Here is a 13,807-nt window from a genome sequence, read left to right on the forward strand (position 1 = left end):
ATCGTTGTAAAGTTGATGTTCCTGCTGTATACAGTAGTGGCAATAAATGTAAGCTCAAACATTTTTTTTTAAATACATATAACAAAACTGTAACAGGCCGATATTCATACCTTACAGATATACATAAAAACATTACAAAGGTAAAAAAAGAAATATTAAACCAGCAGAAATCAAATAAGAAAATGTTAAGCTATCTATCTGAACGCGCTTATTTCAATAACTATCGCAAGGAATCGAATGGTTTGCTCGATGTGTTGCTAGAGGATAAAAAATGAGAAACTCTTCGCAATTACCACTGTACATTAGAGTGGATAAAAAAGAAAGTTGTAAATGACAGCGCCTAAATTTGAAGCTTATGTTGATATGATGTTGAATTTTTTTTTATCCTCACAAGTAAAAAACCCTTCAACACAAGCTTCAATTATTGGCATCAACCCAGTCTGCTGTACATACTGTCTTGATTTAAGTGGGGTGGCAGCCACGCATAACCGCGGCCATTTAATTTAAAATAAATTTACATAATTTAAATAACTTTTTACATAAGCAATATTATTTACTAATTTTTATGACTTTAATTAAATAAAATTTTTAAATATAATTTTAATTTGTTTAAAAAAATAACTTAATGCGCTTAAGGTACGTTTTGAAGAAGGTTGGTAGTTAGTTTGGTTAGTGTTTTTGTTTCATGTTTGGTGTATGGCTTCGTTTTCTAAATTCAACTATTTAGTAGGTTTTTGTTGCTTTTTTTTACAGTTCTGCAGTCTTACATCATCAGTAAGTGGAGTTTCGATTTTTGACTTTTCTTCTGAAACTCAATTCGATGCATTCAATTGATTTAGATCGGATCCGTATTCTTGATTGATCGATAATAGGAAGAAGAAGGCTATCGCCAGCAAACTCGAGCCCAGCAAATCGCCAAGTGCAGTCAGATATGGTATTGATGAATTATCTGGATCGATTTTCCATTTCCACATAATATGTACAATTATATGCGCAATATATAAAAGTAGCATGACCTAAAGAAGAAGTAAATCGTTTATGAGATTTGATAGAAACGTTCTAGACAGCGGGGTAAAAAACAAATTCATTAGCATAGGGAATTCAGCGCTGATGCCGTTTTAAGGGCCTGGCAAAGTTGACATAGTCATAACGCCATAGTCATAACCATATCAATTGGCATCAGTTTTTGGTGCCTTAAACTAAAAACTGTAAAATTTTCATAAAAATGAAGAAACCGCAAAAAATTACAAACATATACCACAAAAAGTAAGTGGCTTAGTCAAAAGGTATCCAAAACAAAAATATAATATTCAAAAAGTTAATAAATTCACCAACTCAAATATTTTTAGGTTATGGATATGGCGAAAAACAAAAAACCAATTGGTTGGCTATTATATGGTTATGGCTTTCGCGTTATGGTATGGCACCATTAATCGATTACATTTGCCGTCTTTCAGTGAGTTTTACAGCTCCGGCCCACGCTCAATTCTCACGGGTATGCTCTGGATCATTGAGAGACTTGAGAAGCAGATGTCGTGAAATTTTCGCACACGTGAAATGTGATAGGCAGATGTCGCCGCTGTTTTTCATTTAACTCATACGGCGAAAGGCTAAGCAGCGACATCTATTTTTGAAAAAGTAGGTATATTAAAGGCCGCGTTGCCAACCTAAAAAGAAGTAATTAACAAATTATCTGGCTCACAAATTGAACCGGACTTCTATCTGGATTTATCTGGGTCAAATCGTTGTTGTTGCATTTACATGCAAAATTATTTATCTGGCTCAGGATTTTGCCACCGGATGATAGCTATTGATTTCCATAAGGTTGGTTGGATCAGCCGTTTTATCTGGTTATGGTTAAGTCACCATTAACAGGCCCTATATGCAGTACAAGGTGATATTTGTTACGTTCCAATGAACAGTGATCCAGACACCGATAAAAATTTAACATCCAAATGCAACAACAAATTGATCCGTATGGATCATATTGTTGTTGCATTTGTATGTTAAACTTCTATACGTGTCTGGATCACGCCTCATTGGTACGCAACAAATATGACCTTGTACTGCATATAGGGCTAGTTAATGGTGACTTAACCATAACCAGATAAACCAGCTGATCGAACCAACCTTATGAAAATCAATGTAATCGATTAATGGTGCCATACCATAACGCTAAAGCCATAACCATATCATACCCAACCAATTCGTTTTTTGTTTTTCGCCATATCCATAACCTAAAATTATTTGAGTTGGGGGGATTTTTAACTTTTTGTGGATTTTATTTATTGGTTTGGATACGTTTTCACTAAGAGACTTACTTTTTGTGGTATATGTTTGTAATTTTTTGCGTTTTCATTTTTATGAAATTTTCACGTTTTTAGGTTAAGGCACCAATAACTGATGCCAATTTCATATGGATAAGTAAAAATATGGTTATGACTGTCAACTTTAACGCGAGCTTATGCCTTCAAGATTTCTTTAACATACCTGTATTAAGCTTGCCAATAGGAACGCAAGTACGAATGCAAATGTAACTGTTGATGTTGACATATGTACGTAATCGGCGACATAAACGAACACAATATTTCCAGGAATTGACATTCCAAGGAGTATCCGGGCTGTTTTAGCATATGGCACTGAAAATAAATTGAAAAGAGATTATGAACTTGTTCATCACATATTTTCTTGAAGTGTTTATACGGACATTGCTATTTCGGTATCAAATCAGCCGTTTTGTAATAACCGCTTTCAGGCCTTTTCGATTGGAGAATTCCCGCTGGTACTTTCTAATGAATTTAGTCATCATCACCACTAGTTGGCGCTTAACCGCTTAGGCCATTTGGGTAACAAATCACGTCAACTGTCCCTGTTTCGCGATAGCTGACGCCAATTTGGGGCACACACGGTAATCAAGTCTTCTTACGACCCCAGCGGGTTAGGGAGCATAGAATATACGTGCGGTAGGTATGCCTGTCGTGAAAGGCGACTAAAATACCAAATTGATTCAAGGGGTTGTGTAGCGCGACCCTTTCAAGGGGTTACCAGCGAATATATAGCTTCTACAACCAAAATGTCAACCTCACCTACCCGCGGAGAATCCTGTTTCTTTAACAGCCGAGGCTCTGGCGACCACAAGTTCCTTATGGATCTAGGGGGTGGGAGGGCGGTTTGGCCTAGAAGGTTTCATGTGGTCATCGTCCCCGAGATGGTCGGGCTAGTACCTTAATGGTGCTGGTTACCGGAACGTACTAGATCTGCATCGAGCAAAGTACAACATCGATAACACTCCCCAAGGCCTTTGGGGAGTACCCTTATCGCTACAACAACAGCAAGTCCTTTTACGTCTGCCGTTACCACCACCGTGGAGGTCTCCACATTCCTCTGCATCTAATGTTCTATGGGTTTACGTCTCTAGTAGACCGCACTGGATACGAAGAGAACTGCCAGAATAGAGGCTTGTGTGAAGTTCGTAATAGCGGCTATGAACTTTTGGAATAAGAGGGATTTCTTTGGTGAACTCATTCACGGTGGATTGAAATTGGAAAGGAAGGTTGGTGGGCAGCATTTTGTAAGGAGCAAGATATAATCTGCAAATTCAATGGAAGTCACCGTAATTAAGGATCGGTTCAACGGTTGTGAGCTGGCCTGGAAATGCCTGACTTCGCTTTTGACTGCTTCCAATTATTTTAAGAGAACTGTTGCCTGGAACCCCTTTATAATAATATTCCAGGTAATTATCAAGCGGATGTCTTGGCAAGGATGGGTATTTCTTGGATTTTGCGGGCTGTGGGAATTTGAGGTCCCGCTGGCTTTAGTCTAGTCGTACATTAGACATGCATCGAGTGTACTGATCAAACGCTGAACATACTCCTTATTTTGCAAATTAACGCGATCCTTCTGGCCGGCAGTGATGGCAGGCGGTCTGCCGAAATAATTACTTTGCTGGATATGATTTCAATCTACATTTAAAAAGTGAGCCTTGCTTCCCCTGTTCACTCTCTATCCGATTCTTTTCCACTTTATCTTCCATTTTTATTCTAATTCTTGGCCATCCCTTATTCCATTTATTTCCTCGCACTCCCATACCAATTCCCACTTCCGCTCTCAGTCCCAGTCCTACTCCCACTCTAACTCCCAATACCAATTCCACTTCCATTCGCTCTCCTATTCCTACTTCCATTACCATTCCCAATTCCACTCTTAGACCCACTTCCGCTCCCTCTCACACTCCAAGTTCCATTACTCCCTCTACATCTCTGACTTCAATTGCTCATATACGCAATCTCTACACCAAACATTGAATACCTGCTTCACCTAACCGACCGACTTCAATATCCTTGTTTTTATTAACGTTTACAAAACTATGTGTATGAAACTAACGCAGGTGCAATATTTTTAATATTTTTTTAAAACTATATTTATTTGTTTGTAACTCGCCTTTGCGCCTAGAGAAGGAGTTGGAGAGCCGTGGATTGAATACAACCGGCATTAAACTCGAACTTCAGGCACGACTACGAGAGGCAATGAAATTAGAAGGAATTGACGTGGAAGAGTATGTCTTTCATCTTGATGGCGATGAGACAACAAAATTGGAGGAGAAAAATGAAACACCGCAGACAATGGCGAACACAGACTTGACCATGATATTGGCTGCAATATCGGCACAAATGACCGAAATGTCATCACAAATATCCACCAACATGTCATCACAACTGGAAGAACAAAAGACAAATATAACATCCCAACTGGTATCACGTATATCATCCCAACTGGAGTCGCAAGATACACGTATAACATCTAAGATGGAAGCACAAAAGGAGCGCTTATCATTGCAGGTGGCGCAAATGTCTTCGCAATTGGAAGCACAGGAAGCAAGGGTAACATCAAAGCTGAAAATTGATGCTGAGATAGAAGATTTGAGAGGTCGTATACAGGAGTTGCAGTTAAATCGCCCAACAGTTTCAGCGAGTAATCCAAAGGTAAAGACACCATCCTTTGACGGTTCTGTTCCTTTTCAGGTCTTTAAGCTACAGTTTGAGAAGACCGCAGCAGTGAACCACTGGAATGCTGAAGATAAAGTTGCAGCTCTGTTCGTGGCACTGAAAGGGCCTGGCGCGGAAATCTTACAGACTATTCCAGAGTACGAACGGAACAGTTATGACGCATTGATGGCTGCTGTAGAACGAAGGTACGGAAGCGAACACAGGAAACAGATGTATCAAATAGAATTGCAAAACTGTTACCAAAATGCTAATGAGACTTTGCAAGAGTTTGCTTCGAATGTTGAAAGGTTGGCTCATTTGGCAAATGCGGACGCACCCGTGGAGTACACCGAGAGGGTAAAAATCCAGAGTTTTATAAACGGCATACGGGACGTAGAAACGAAGCGAGCGACATATGCAAACCCAAAACCCACATTCGCAGAAACGGTATCCCATGCGCTGACTCAGGAAACAGCGTCACTTTTGAGTAAGCCCACATTCAAAGCACGCCGTGTGGAAGTAGAAAGGCCAGAGTGGGTAGACGCAATATTGGAGGCGCTGAAAGGATCGCAAAAGCGGAGTGAAAAAGTTATCAAATGCTTCAAATGCGGGAAGTCCGGTCACATTGCACGTCATTGCGATCTTGGTCCTAATAGTTCCAACAATGTGGGTGGCCGTAAACGCAAAGCTGGAGGAGATGAGCAAGAGCGAGTAAGAGGTAGATATCGAAAGCTAGATCCAGCTATTGAATGCCCTGTGATATCTGTGTTGCTAAGTGGTAGAAAATCGAGCAGTCTTTCGGTCGAAGGAAAGCTGGATGACAAGGAGCGTGTACTGACTGTAGATACGGGCGCATCTCATTCCTTGATTCGATCTGATTTAGTCAACAGGAGAGTAAAACCATTACCTGGAGCAAAGTTGCTTACGGTCACTGGCGAGTATAACCAAGTTCAGGGAGAAGTGATATGTGAAGTCTTGATTGGAAAGGTCACGGTCCTACACAAATTCGTTGTAGCGGAGATCGTTGATGAAGTCATATTGGGAGTTTACTTCTTAGTTGACTATGACATCAGGATCGATATGCCAAGAAAGATTATGTGCTATGAGAACCAGGATGTGCCACTTAACTTCAGTTTGGAAGAAGGGTTCAGCAGTAATCGAGTGCTGATGAAAGAGATTCGACAAAAACCGCAAAAGTCAAAGGCAAACAAATCAAAACCGAAAGTACATACGAGAGAAAGATCGGCATCGACAAACCCTAATGGACGCACTAAAATGACTGAAAGAATTTTTCAGAAAGAATGCAAGGGTGATTTCAAGCCAGCGCGAACTACTGTTGTGAAACGTACAGACGATAATGATGATGCAAAGTCAATCCGTCAAATGCAAGCTCTGCGAACAAGTTCATTGGCCAAACAACAGAGTGCGAGCGAACGATCAAGAATAATGAGTAGTAAGATGAAACGCAGGTACAATGAGAACAAAAATTCGGAAGGTTTCTTGAAGGGAGATTTGGTACTGTTAAACAACCCTCACCGGCGGAAAGATGTTCCAGCCAAATTTCGGTGCAGTTGGGAAGGCCCGTACAAAGTTGTGAAGAAGATCAGGGATACCATCTACCGCATACAAACCACTGGGAAACCACGGATTAGAAGAGTGGTACATTTGGAGATGCTAGCGGCGTTTAGATCGGAAGATTTGTCTAATCAGGACGATCAGACTTAGGTGGAGGGCAGTGTTACGAATATTAGCAAAACTAAGGGGTGCTGCTATCTCTAAGCCGATGCTAAACAGTGATATCATGCACATCCATAGATCAATCATTATGTATCTACATCAGGTCTATTCAAAACTGAAAGTGCACCTGTATTAGTGAGAGCGCAATCGTCGCGATGATCGTGCGGGTGAATTGATTTTTCATTTAGTCGCTTACTAGCAAGCAACGAGCTAACAATAAGCATATGTATCGTGCATAATTTTTCATACATATTTTGATACCGATCAGCCAATACCCATCACCGATGTTGCTACGCCAAGTGCCAAGCGACGACTAACACAATTAACGACGACAGAGCGAATCATATGCGTGTGAATTGAGAGGGCACAATTGTGCTATGAAACGAATAGCCCTGATCTACATAAACGAAACCATAATTGCGTCTGCACATATGTGCCATGTACGTATACGAGCAGCGGAGAATCAATGCACAAACACATGCATATATCTTATCTGAGTTGTCACAAGAGAGGGCAATAATTTGTGCAAGTATTACTCAAATGAGAAATTATACATCTGTAGTTGTAGCTGAGAAATTTATAACTAAGTAAAATTCTGGAAACGCCTAGAAGATGCAGCGAGGAAATCACAGAGTATAAAAGCATCAGCGGTAGAGGCGCTATGGGCAGTAACGATTAAGACGCTATATAGCGAGCAATAGCAGTATTAGTTTGAAAGTCAGTTTCATTTAAGCTATCAGTTTGGTTATTAAGCCAGCTAGTTGCAAAGTATAAGTGTTATTGTGAAGTACTTTAATAAAGGCCATTTTTCCATTATTCAATATTGGAGTTATTTGTTCAACTGTTTAGTGATTCGAACATAGCAGAAGGGCAAATAAGAGGATTTGAAAGTAAATTCGTTACAATATTAACATTTTCAACCTACCTCCTTTGATCAGAGAGTTCCAAGGCCATTCGAAAACTTTCGTATGCGGTGGTATAATTCCAATAATTGAACTCTGATGCAACATTGTTGAGATTTTGCTCGCTTGCACCGATACTAAATTACCACCAATACCATTAATAATGGGCTGAAACACAACGAAACCATCGAATATTTTCACAGCTGCGTCGAGAACCAGACCGCCAAGGCTACAAATTAAAATAGCAAATTATTAAAATACTAAACGATAAAATATTTTATTTTCATACTGTGACGAATATTAGCATCACTAGCGATACTACCATCACTAAGCTGATAGTAAGCAGCCACTCGTAAACAAATCAATCATCATCTACACACATACATACAAGGCAACGGAGAGATACTCATAAACACATGTAATCATCACATATACACACGCATACGGCTATGCGAGAGGCTATAAACTACAAATACACACGCATATAGCTGGTAACCAAGTAGGGGATTCTAGAAAAAGAAACGTCTAGACATTTGGAGAAATATGCGGACAAGGCAACAGAGAATATAAAAGCAGCACGAGCTGAGTAGTCAGTGCCGCTTCCAAGCCCAAGGTTTAACAGGGAGATCCACATTGGCCCATGGCTCTTTTATAAATTTACTTCCGGGTTCGCTCAATTCCTAGAAAAACTTTAATGTCCTAAACATGTGCAAGCTATAAGGTCCCAATAGCGAATTGGACAACTATCTTGTGGAACTCAAGATATGCGCAGGGGGAGCACATTTCTCAGTGACTACATACAACTTAAGTAATTTATCATGGTTAGAGTTGGGTCGTTTCGTTCTGAACTTGTTCAATTGACCGGGTCTCTCAATTGAACAAGTGAACTAGATCTTCGATTTCGGTTCTTTTTGTTCTTTTAGTTCATTTGTTCTTTTAGTTCGTTTTATCTAATGTTATTCTTTCTCTCTTCTCGTTCGCGAACATTGTAAATTCACACATACATACGCAGAAATTCTGAGCACGAATGTCGATGATGCCACTTACACTAAAGATATGTGTGGTCATCTTTCTGTGTGGCTCTGCTACAACAATATATTGTTACGAATATTAGCAAAACTAAGGGGTGCTGCTATCTCTAAGCCGATGCTAAGCAGTGACGCGAATTCACATCAATAATTCAATCATTATCAGCCCAATTCTAAACGAAAATTCCGTGCGAGTTTTTTCCCTTCTCCCATTCCTCGTATTCTAAATAAAAATTCCTTGTGAGTTTTTTCACTTCTCCCTCTCCTTCTATTCTGAACAATGTTCGAAAAAGCGGAAACCGGTTATGGGAGAAAAGTAGGTATTATGAATGTAAGGGAGAGGGAGATTTCTCTGCCATTTTATAGGATTTTTTTCCCTAGTTAAATTAAAGGGAATGCATCAAAATAGTTAAAGGAAATCGGTTATTTTAAGAAAGAACACCTATTTGTACAAATTTGTACTAAAATATGTATTTACATTCTACCACAATATTCTCACTGTTAATACAACAACAACAACAACCACAATATTCTTTATTTTAAGTCGAAAAGTATATCATAAGCAACGGAACAGATCTTCGCATATTTGATGCAGCCATCCAGAAATTGGGCAAGGATTTTTTAAGAAGGCTTAAATAGATTTTGGCATATGGCGAAAGGGGAACTCAACCCGACTTGGCCGCCAGAAAATTGCTTTGCAGAATGAATGCAGGCAACTCCGGCAGATTTGTGTTATCCCGCCGGTCTTCTTCTTATGCTCCCCTGTTGATGTTGCTGTGGCACCAATTCATTACTCATTTCAGTGAATACCACATGAAATGCAATAATGTGCATTGTTTATACCAGGCATGCTTAACCAACGAAACGATATCATTTCGTTACGATAATCAACGTTAATAAACGAAACGAAGTCATTTCGTTTCGTTTATTAACGTTAAGATCGTCAAATTAACGAAATGATTTCGTTTCGTTTTCTGCCATATCAAAACGAAATCAAATCGTTTATGTTGATTATTAATTTCAAACTATGCTGGCAAAGCTGATTGATGGCGGAGTCATTAAAGGTGAAAGCATTATCCAAGCTGATTGCAACTTTTCTCATGAATTTTGACAGTACGAACATTTCTCAGAGTATTTTTGACATTACCACCAACGAATTACACAAACAAATTACATAGAGTTTGTGTGTGTATGTGCGCTCGTTGTTGCCACCTTACGGCTTCACCATGGCTATAGCATTGCCAGCACAATTCAAACATAAAGTATCACGTTTTCGTTAACGTTTTTAACATTAACGAAAGCTTTTCGTTTCGGTTAAAAACGAGATACAATTTATCTTGATAATTACTTTATCGATAATATTTCGAAGTGTTTCAACGGAAACGGTGGAAATTTTTTGATAAACGATTAGCTTAACGTTAAGGTGCATCCCTGGTTTATACCTTATTTCTTAATTTCAAACAAATTGGCAACAATAATTAAACTACAATTTTTTAAACAAAATAAGAAATGCGCAACGAAATTTCAATTGACAAAACAGCTGACTTCGAAAATTCGAAATTCCTATTCCCCAATTATTCTTCTCCTTAGGAGAAAAGAATTGGAGGAATTTTTCCGCGGGAATAAAAAAATCCGCGAGAACAAAATTCCGCGAGAATATTTAGAATGGGTCTGTATGTATCTACATAAACGAAACAATAATTGCGTCTACACATATGTACCATGTACGTATACGAGCAGCGGAGAGTCAATGCACAAGACAGGCATACCTGACGCGGGACTATTCTAAGCACAGTAACCTGGGGTTTATCATATTCATCAATATCTTCTAAGCATAGAAAAGGATCCCCTTCATAATCTCTGGACATCGGCTATCAAGTTGGACGAGTGTATTTCTGCGATGAAAACCTTCTCAGCGATTATTCATCTCCTTGCATAAAACATGTAGATTCCGTCCCGCTCAGTTCACCCCGAATGCCCGCGGATGTTTTTTTATTAGCAAATTTACTTTTAATGTTAAATGTTTCCCCGTAAGTGTATCAGTAGTCCATGACCAAAATTTCCTTGTAAGATAATAAAAACTAAAAATTTTCCCTATAGGGCATGCAAAGAATTTTTATTTGAAAAAAATTACTCTTAAGGTGAAAATATACCGTTTAAGTTAAAACAAATCGTAGGATAGGTTAGGTTGAACTGACCGGTCCATGAGGACCTCATATAGACTGAATAAGACCGTAGTGTTACCAGAAGTTATTTTTAACGACCAAACTGAAAAACCCTATCAAAAACCAGGACCTATGTTATCAAATAACTCCGTCCTCTTGGCAAATACTAGAAGCTTCCTAGGACTTAAGCCACTTGCTGCTTCTAGATCTGACAGCTGTATCACTCCTAATAGCTGGAGTCTTAGCCTGGCAAGCGCAGGGCACGAGTACAGAACGTGCTCGATCGTTTCCTCCTCCAGCCCGCACTTCCTACATCTGCTATCACTGACCAAGCCTAATTTAAAGGCATGTGACGCCAGAACGCAGTGTCCAGTCAGAATACCCGTCAAGTGTCTACAGTCCTCTCTTTTTAATGATAGAAGCAATTTTGTTAGTCTAAGGTTGTAAGACCTGCACATAATCTTCGACACTTTACAGCCCCGCGCTTGAACCCACGCCTTTCCTGCTTGGTCAATCATGTGCACCTCTCGCCTTTGCTTAATCTAGCCCAGTCTAATTGGGACGTCTACGGAGCAAGCTTCAAGGGATGCGCCCTTTTAAGCTAGTTCATCCTCTTTTTCATTCCAATATGCCCTGGGACCCAATATAGATGTTTGCTTTTCCCTGTCCCGATTCTCTCCAGGGATGTAGGATCTGTTTATTTCCGGATCAGCACAGTATACCGCAGACCCTACTTCTTCCACTTCTTTGGAACCATCTGTGTACACATGTATCGCCTCGTCCGCCATTTGAGCACCCTTGCGCCAACCTTCCACCTCTATTGTGGCCTTAAGATCGCCCACGAAGCGCAGAGAGGGAATCAGGTAGTCTGTTCGTCTTGTGATTGATGACGCTATACTACTATGGAAGTATGGTCGGCGCTCAAGCTGCCCCGAGGCACCGAGCCTGGTTGCAGTTGTTAATGCTATGTTCTTTGCTACCATGTCTACAGGTGGAATGTGCAGAATGGCATATATTGCAGCTCTCGGGGTTATTTTCAGGGCTCCCGTAATGCTAAGCATTTATAGTCTGCATACCCCCTCTAATTTTTTGAGGTACGTTGTTTTTTGTGTGGCTTTACACCAAACAAGAACTCCATAGTATAGAATAGGGCTTACAATAGCTGTAAAAACCCAATGAGAAGAGAGGGCGATAAGCCCACGTGCACCCCAGCATTCTTTTAAATGCATAAAGTGCGGTTGAAGCCTTCTTCATCCTCTCCTCCACGTTGACCTTCCATGACAGCTTTCTGTCTGGGATGATTCCTAGATCAAAACAAATCGTAAGATTAAACTAATTTTTATAAACCATTAAACCCTATTAAAGTTTAATTGCTTTTTAAAAAAATATTTTTCGTTCCTTTTATTAAGCATAACTTATGGACTTATGTATGTATGTGTGTATATCCGACCGAAACAGCCGAAAAGCTTAAACAAAATTTTGTTATACTCACCCACTTATACATAACGCAGAGAGTACTGGAACCCAACCACTCTTTAGTACGGGTCGAGTATATTTATTTTTGAGTACAATAGCAACCCACATAGGCAAAAGTACTAAATAACAAGCTACAACAACAAATGTAATCCATAAGTGGGTTTCTGCAAAATAAAAGAAAATACAATAAATAAATCAGGCTGTTAAAAGGAAAACATATAGCGAATTTTTATATTTTATGTCAAATATTTTGACCTAATGAAAACCTAGCCTTACTTATTAAAATATGCACTATAATATACTCACTTATGTGTTCGTAAAGTAAGGATGCAATAAATGAAAGCATACTTATTGAAACGACATCACCGATAGATGCCGCTAAAGGTGTTGCTAAATTATCAGGATTTAAATTATATTTTTCCGATATTAATATCACAGCCACTAATACAAAATCTGCAAGAGAAATTGTAAGTAATCTATTATAATAAAATGTTTTACCCTATAATATCTGTGTTCACAATGTCATAGTCGCCTACATAAGTCGAGATAGGATGATTCACAAAATTAAGTTTATACATACTAAATAAGCACTAATGATTATCAGCCCTATTCTGCACTTCGAACTGAACTGAAATTTTCTCAGTTTGGTAACTTTGCTATTCTGCATTCCGTTTGCATTCAGTCCAACATCAAAAGCTTCGATTTGACGTATCTTACACTTCGAGCGGAGTTCCGTTTTTCTCAGTTGCAAAGTAGTTGACGGAGATTGTTTTGATTTTTATTTTCGCGGGCTTTAAAGGGCAATTTTCAAAAAAATATGTAAGTAAAATATACATTGATGTTTATAAAAATTATTTTAAAACAAACTTTTTATTTTTTTGCGGTTTTGCAGGGCTACAAGCACCATAGCAATAGGACAAATTGTTGGAAATGCTGTCAAGAAAAAGAGACATCGCACAAGGTTTCTCAAAAAGGCCTAAAAAAGAAGTGCAGGCGTTTCGGAAAGAGGTTGCATCGTTTTCAACATCATTCAAATGTTATCCTTATCACCATAGCATTGATGCTATAAAATCCTTTTCTGTTATAGTAAAGGAAATCTTTTTGATGTGGCTTCGTTATTTTAATATGTGTTCCATCTACTACACCTGGAAAGGCAGCCTTAGTATAAAACTATTGTTTCGCTTGCAGTTTTTCCTCCTCACTGTTTTCAAATTTTATCCACTCTGGACAAAGCCGTCGCTCCATTACATCCAGAAAATAGGATAGTGACTTGCAAACGATTGACTGACCGATCGCCACATTGTAATCTGTACAAACACCATGCTGGTAGCTGCCTTCAGCAAAAAACCTCAAAGCAGCCATTACGCGGTTAAATGCTGTTAAGGAAGTCTGCATCAAATATATCTAAGACATACTTAAATGCGTCTTTATTTAACCTAAAGTTTTTTTGAATCTTATAATATTTAATATGTATGAATTCCTGAATGGATCACTGATGACCCTCAATCTCGGTC

The 13,807-nt window shown here is 39.0% G+C and overlaps 1 protein-coding gene across 5 annotated transcripts in view; it reads right to left on the reverse strand.

Moving 5' to 3' along the window:
* Positions 1-461: 461 nt before the first annotated feature.
* The window catches only part of LOC137250608 (solute carrier family 41 member 1), a 263,443-nt gene continuing 250,097 nt past the window's right edge, over positions 462-13,807 (reverse strand). For all 5 annotated transcript variants that reach the window (XM_067783717.1, XM_067783718.1, XM_067783719.1 and 2 more), the window contains 5 exons: positions 12,600-12,746; positions 12,310-12,457; positions 7,648-7,853; positions 2,491-2,639; positions 462-1,016 (listed from right to left, as the gene is read on the reverse strand). In XM_067783717.1, the coding sequence (XP_067639818.1) occupies positions 813-1,016; positions 2,491-2,639; positions 7,648-7,853; positions 12,310-12,457; positions 12,600-12,746 (854 nt within the window). In that variant the 3' untranslated portion in view covers positions 462-812. The remainder of the gene's footprint in view (positions 1,017-2,490; positions 2,640-7,647; positions 7,854-12,309; positions 12,458-12,599; positions 12,747-13,807) is intronic.

The sequence above is a fragment of the Eurosta solidaginis genome, chromosome 4 (genome assembly GCF_040869045.1).
Source record: "Eurosta solidaginis isolate ZX-2024a chromosome 4, ASM4086904v1, whole genome shotgun sequence".
NCBI lineage: Eukaryota > Metazoa > Arthropoda > Insecta > Diptera > Tephritidae > Eurosta > Eurosta solidaginis.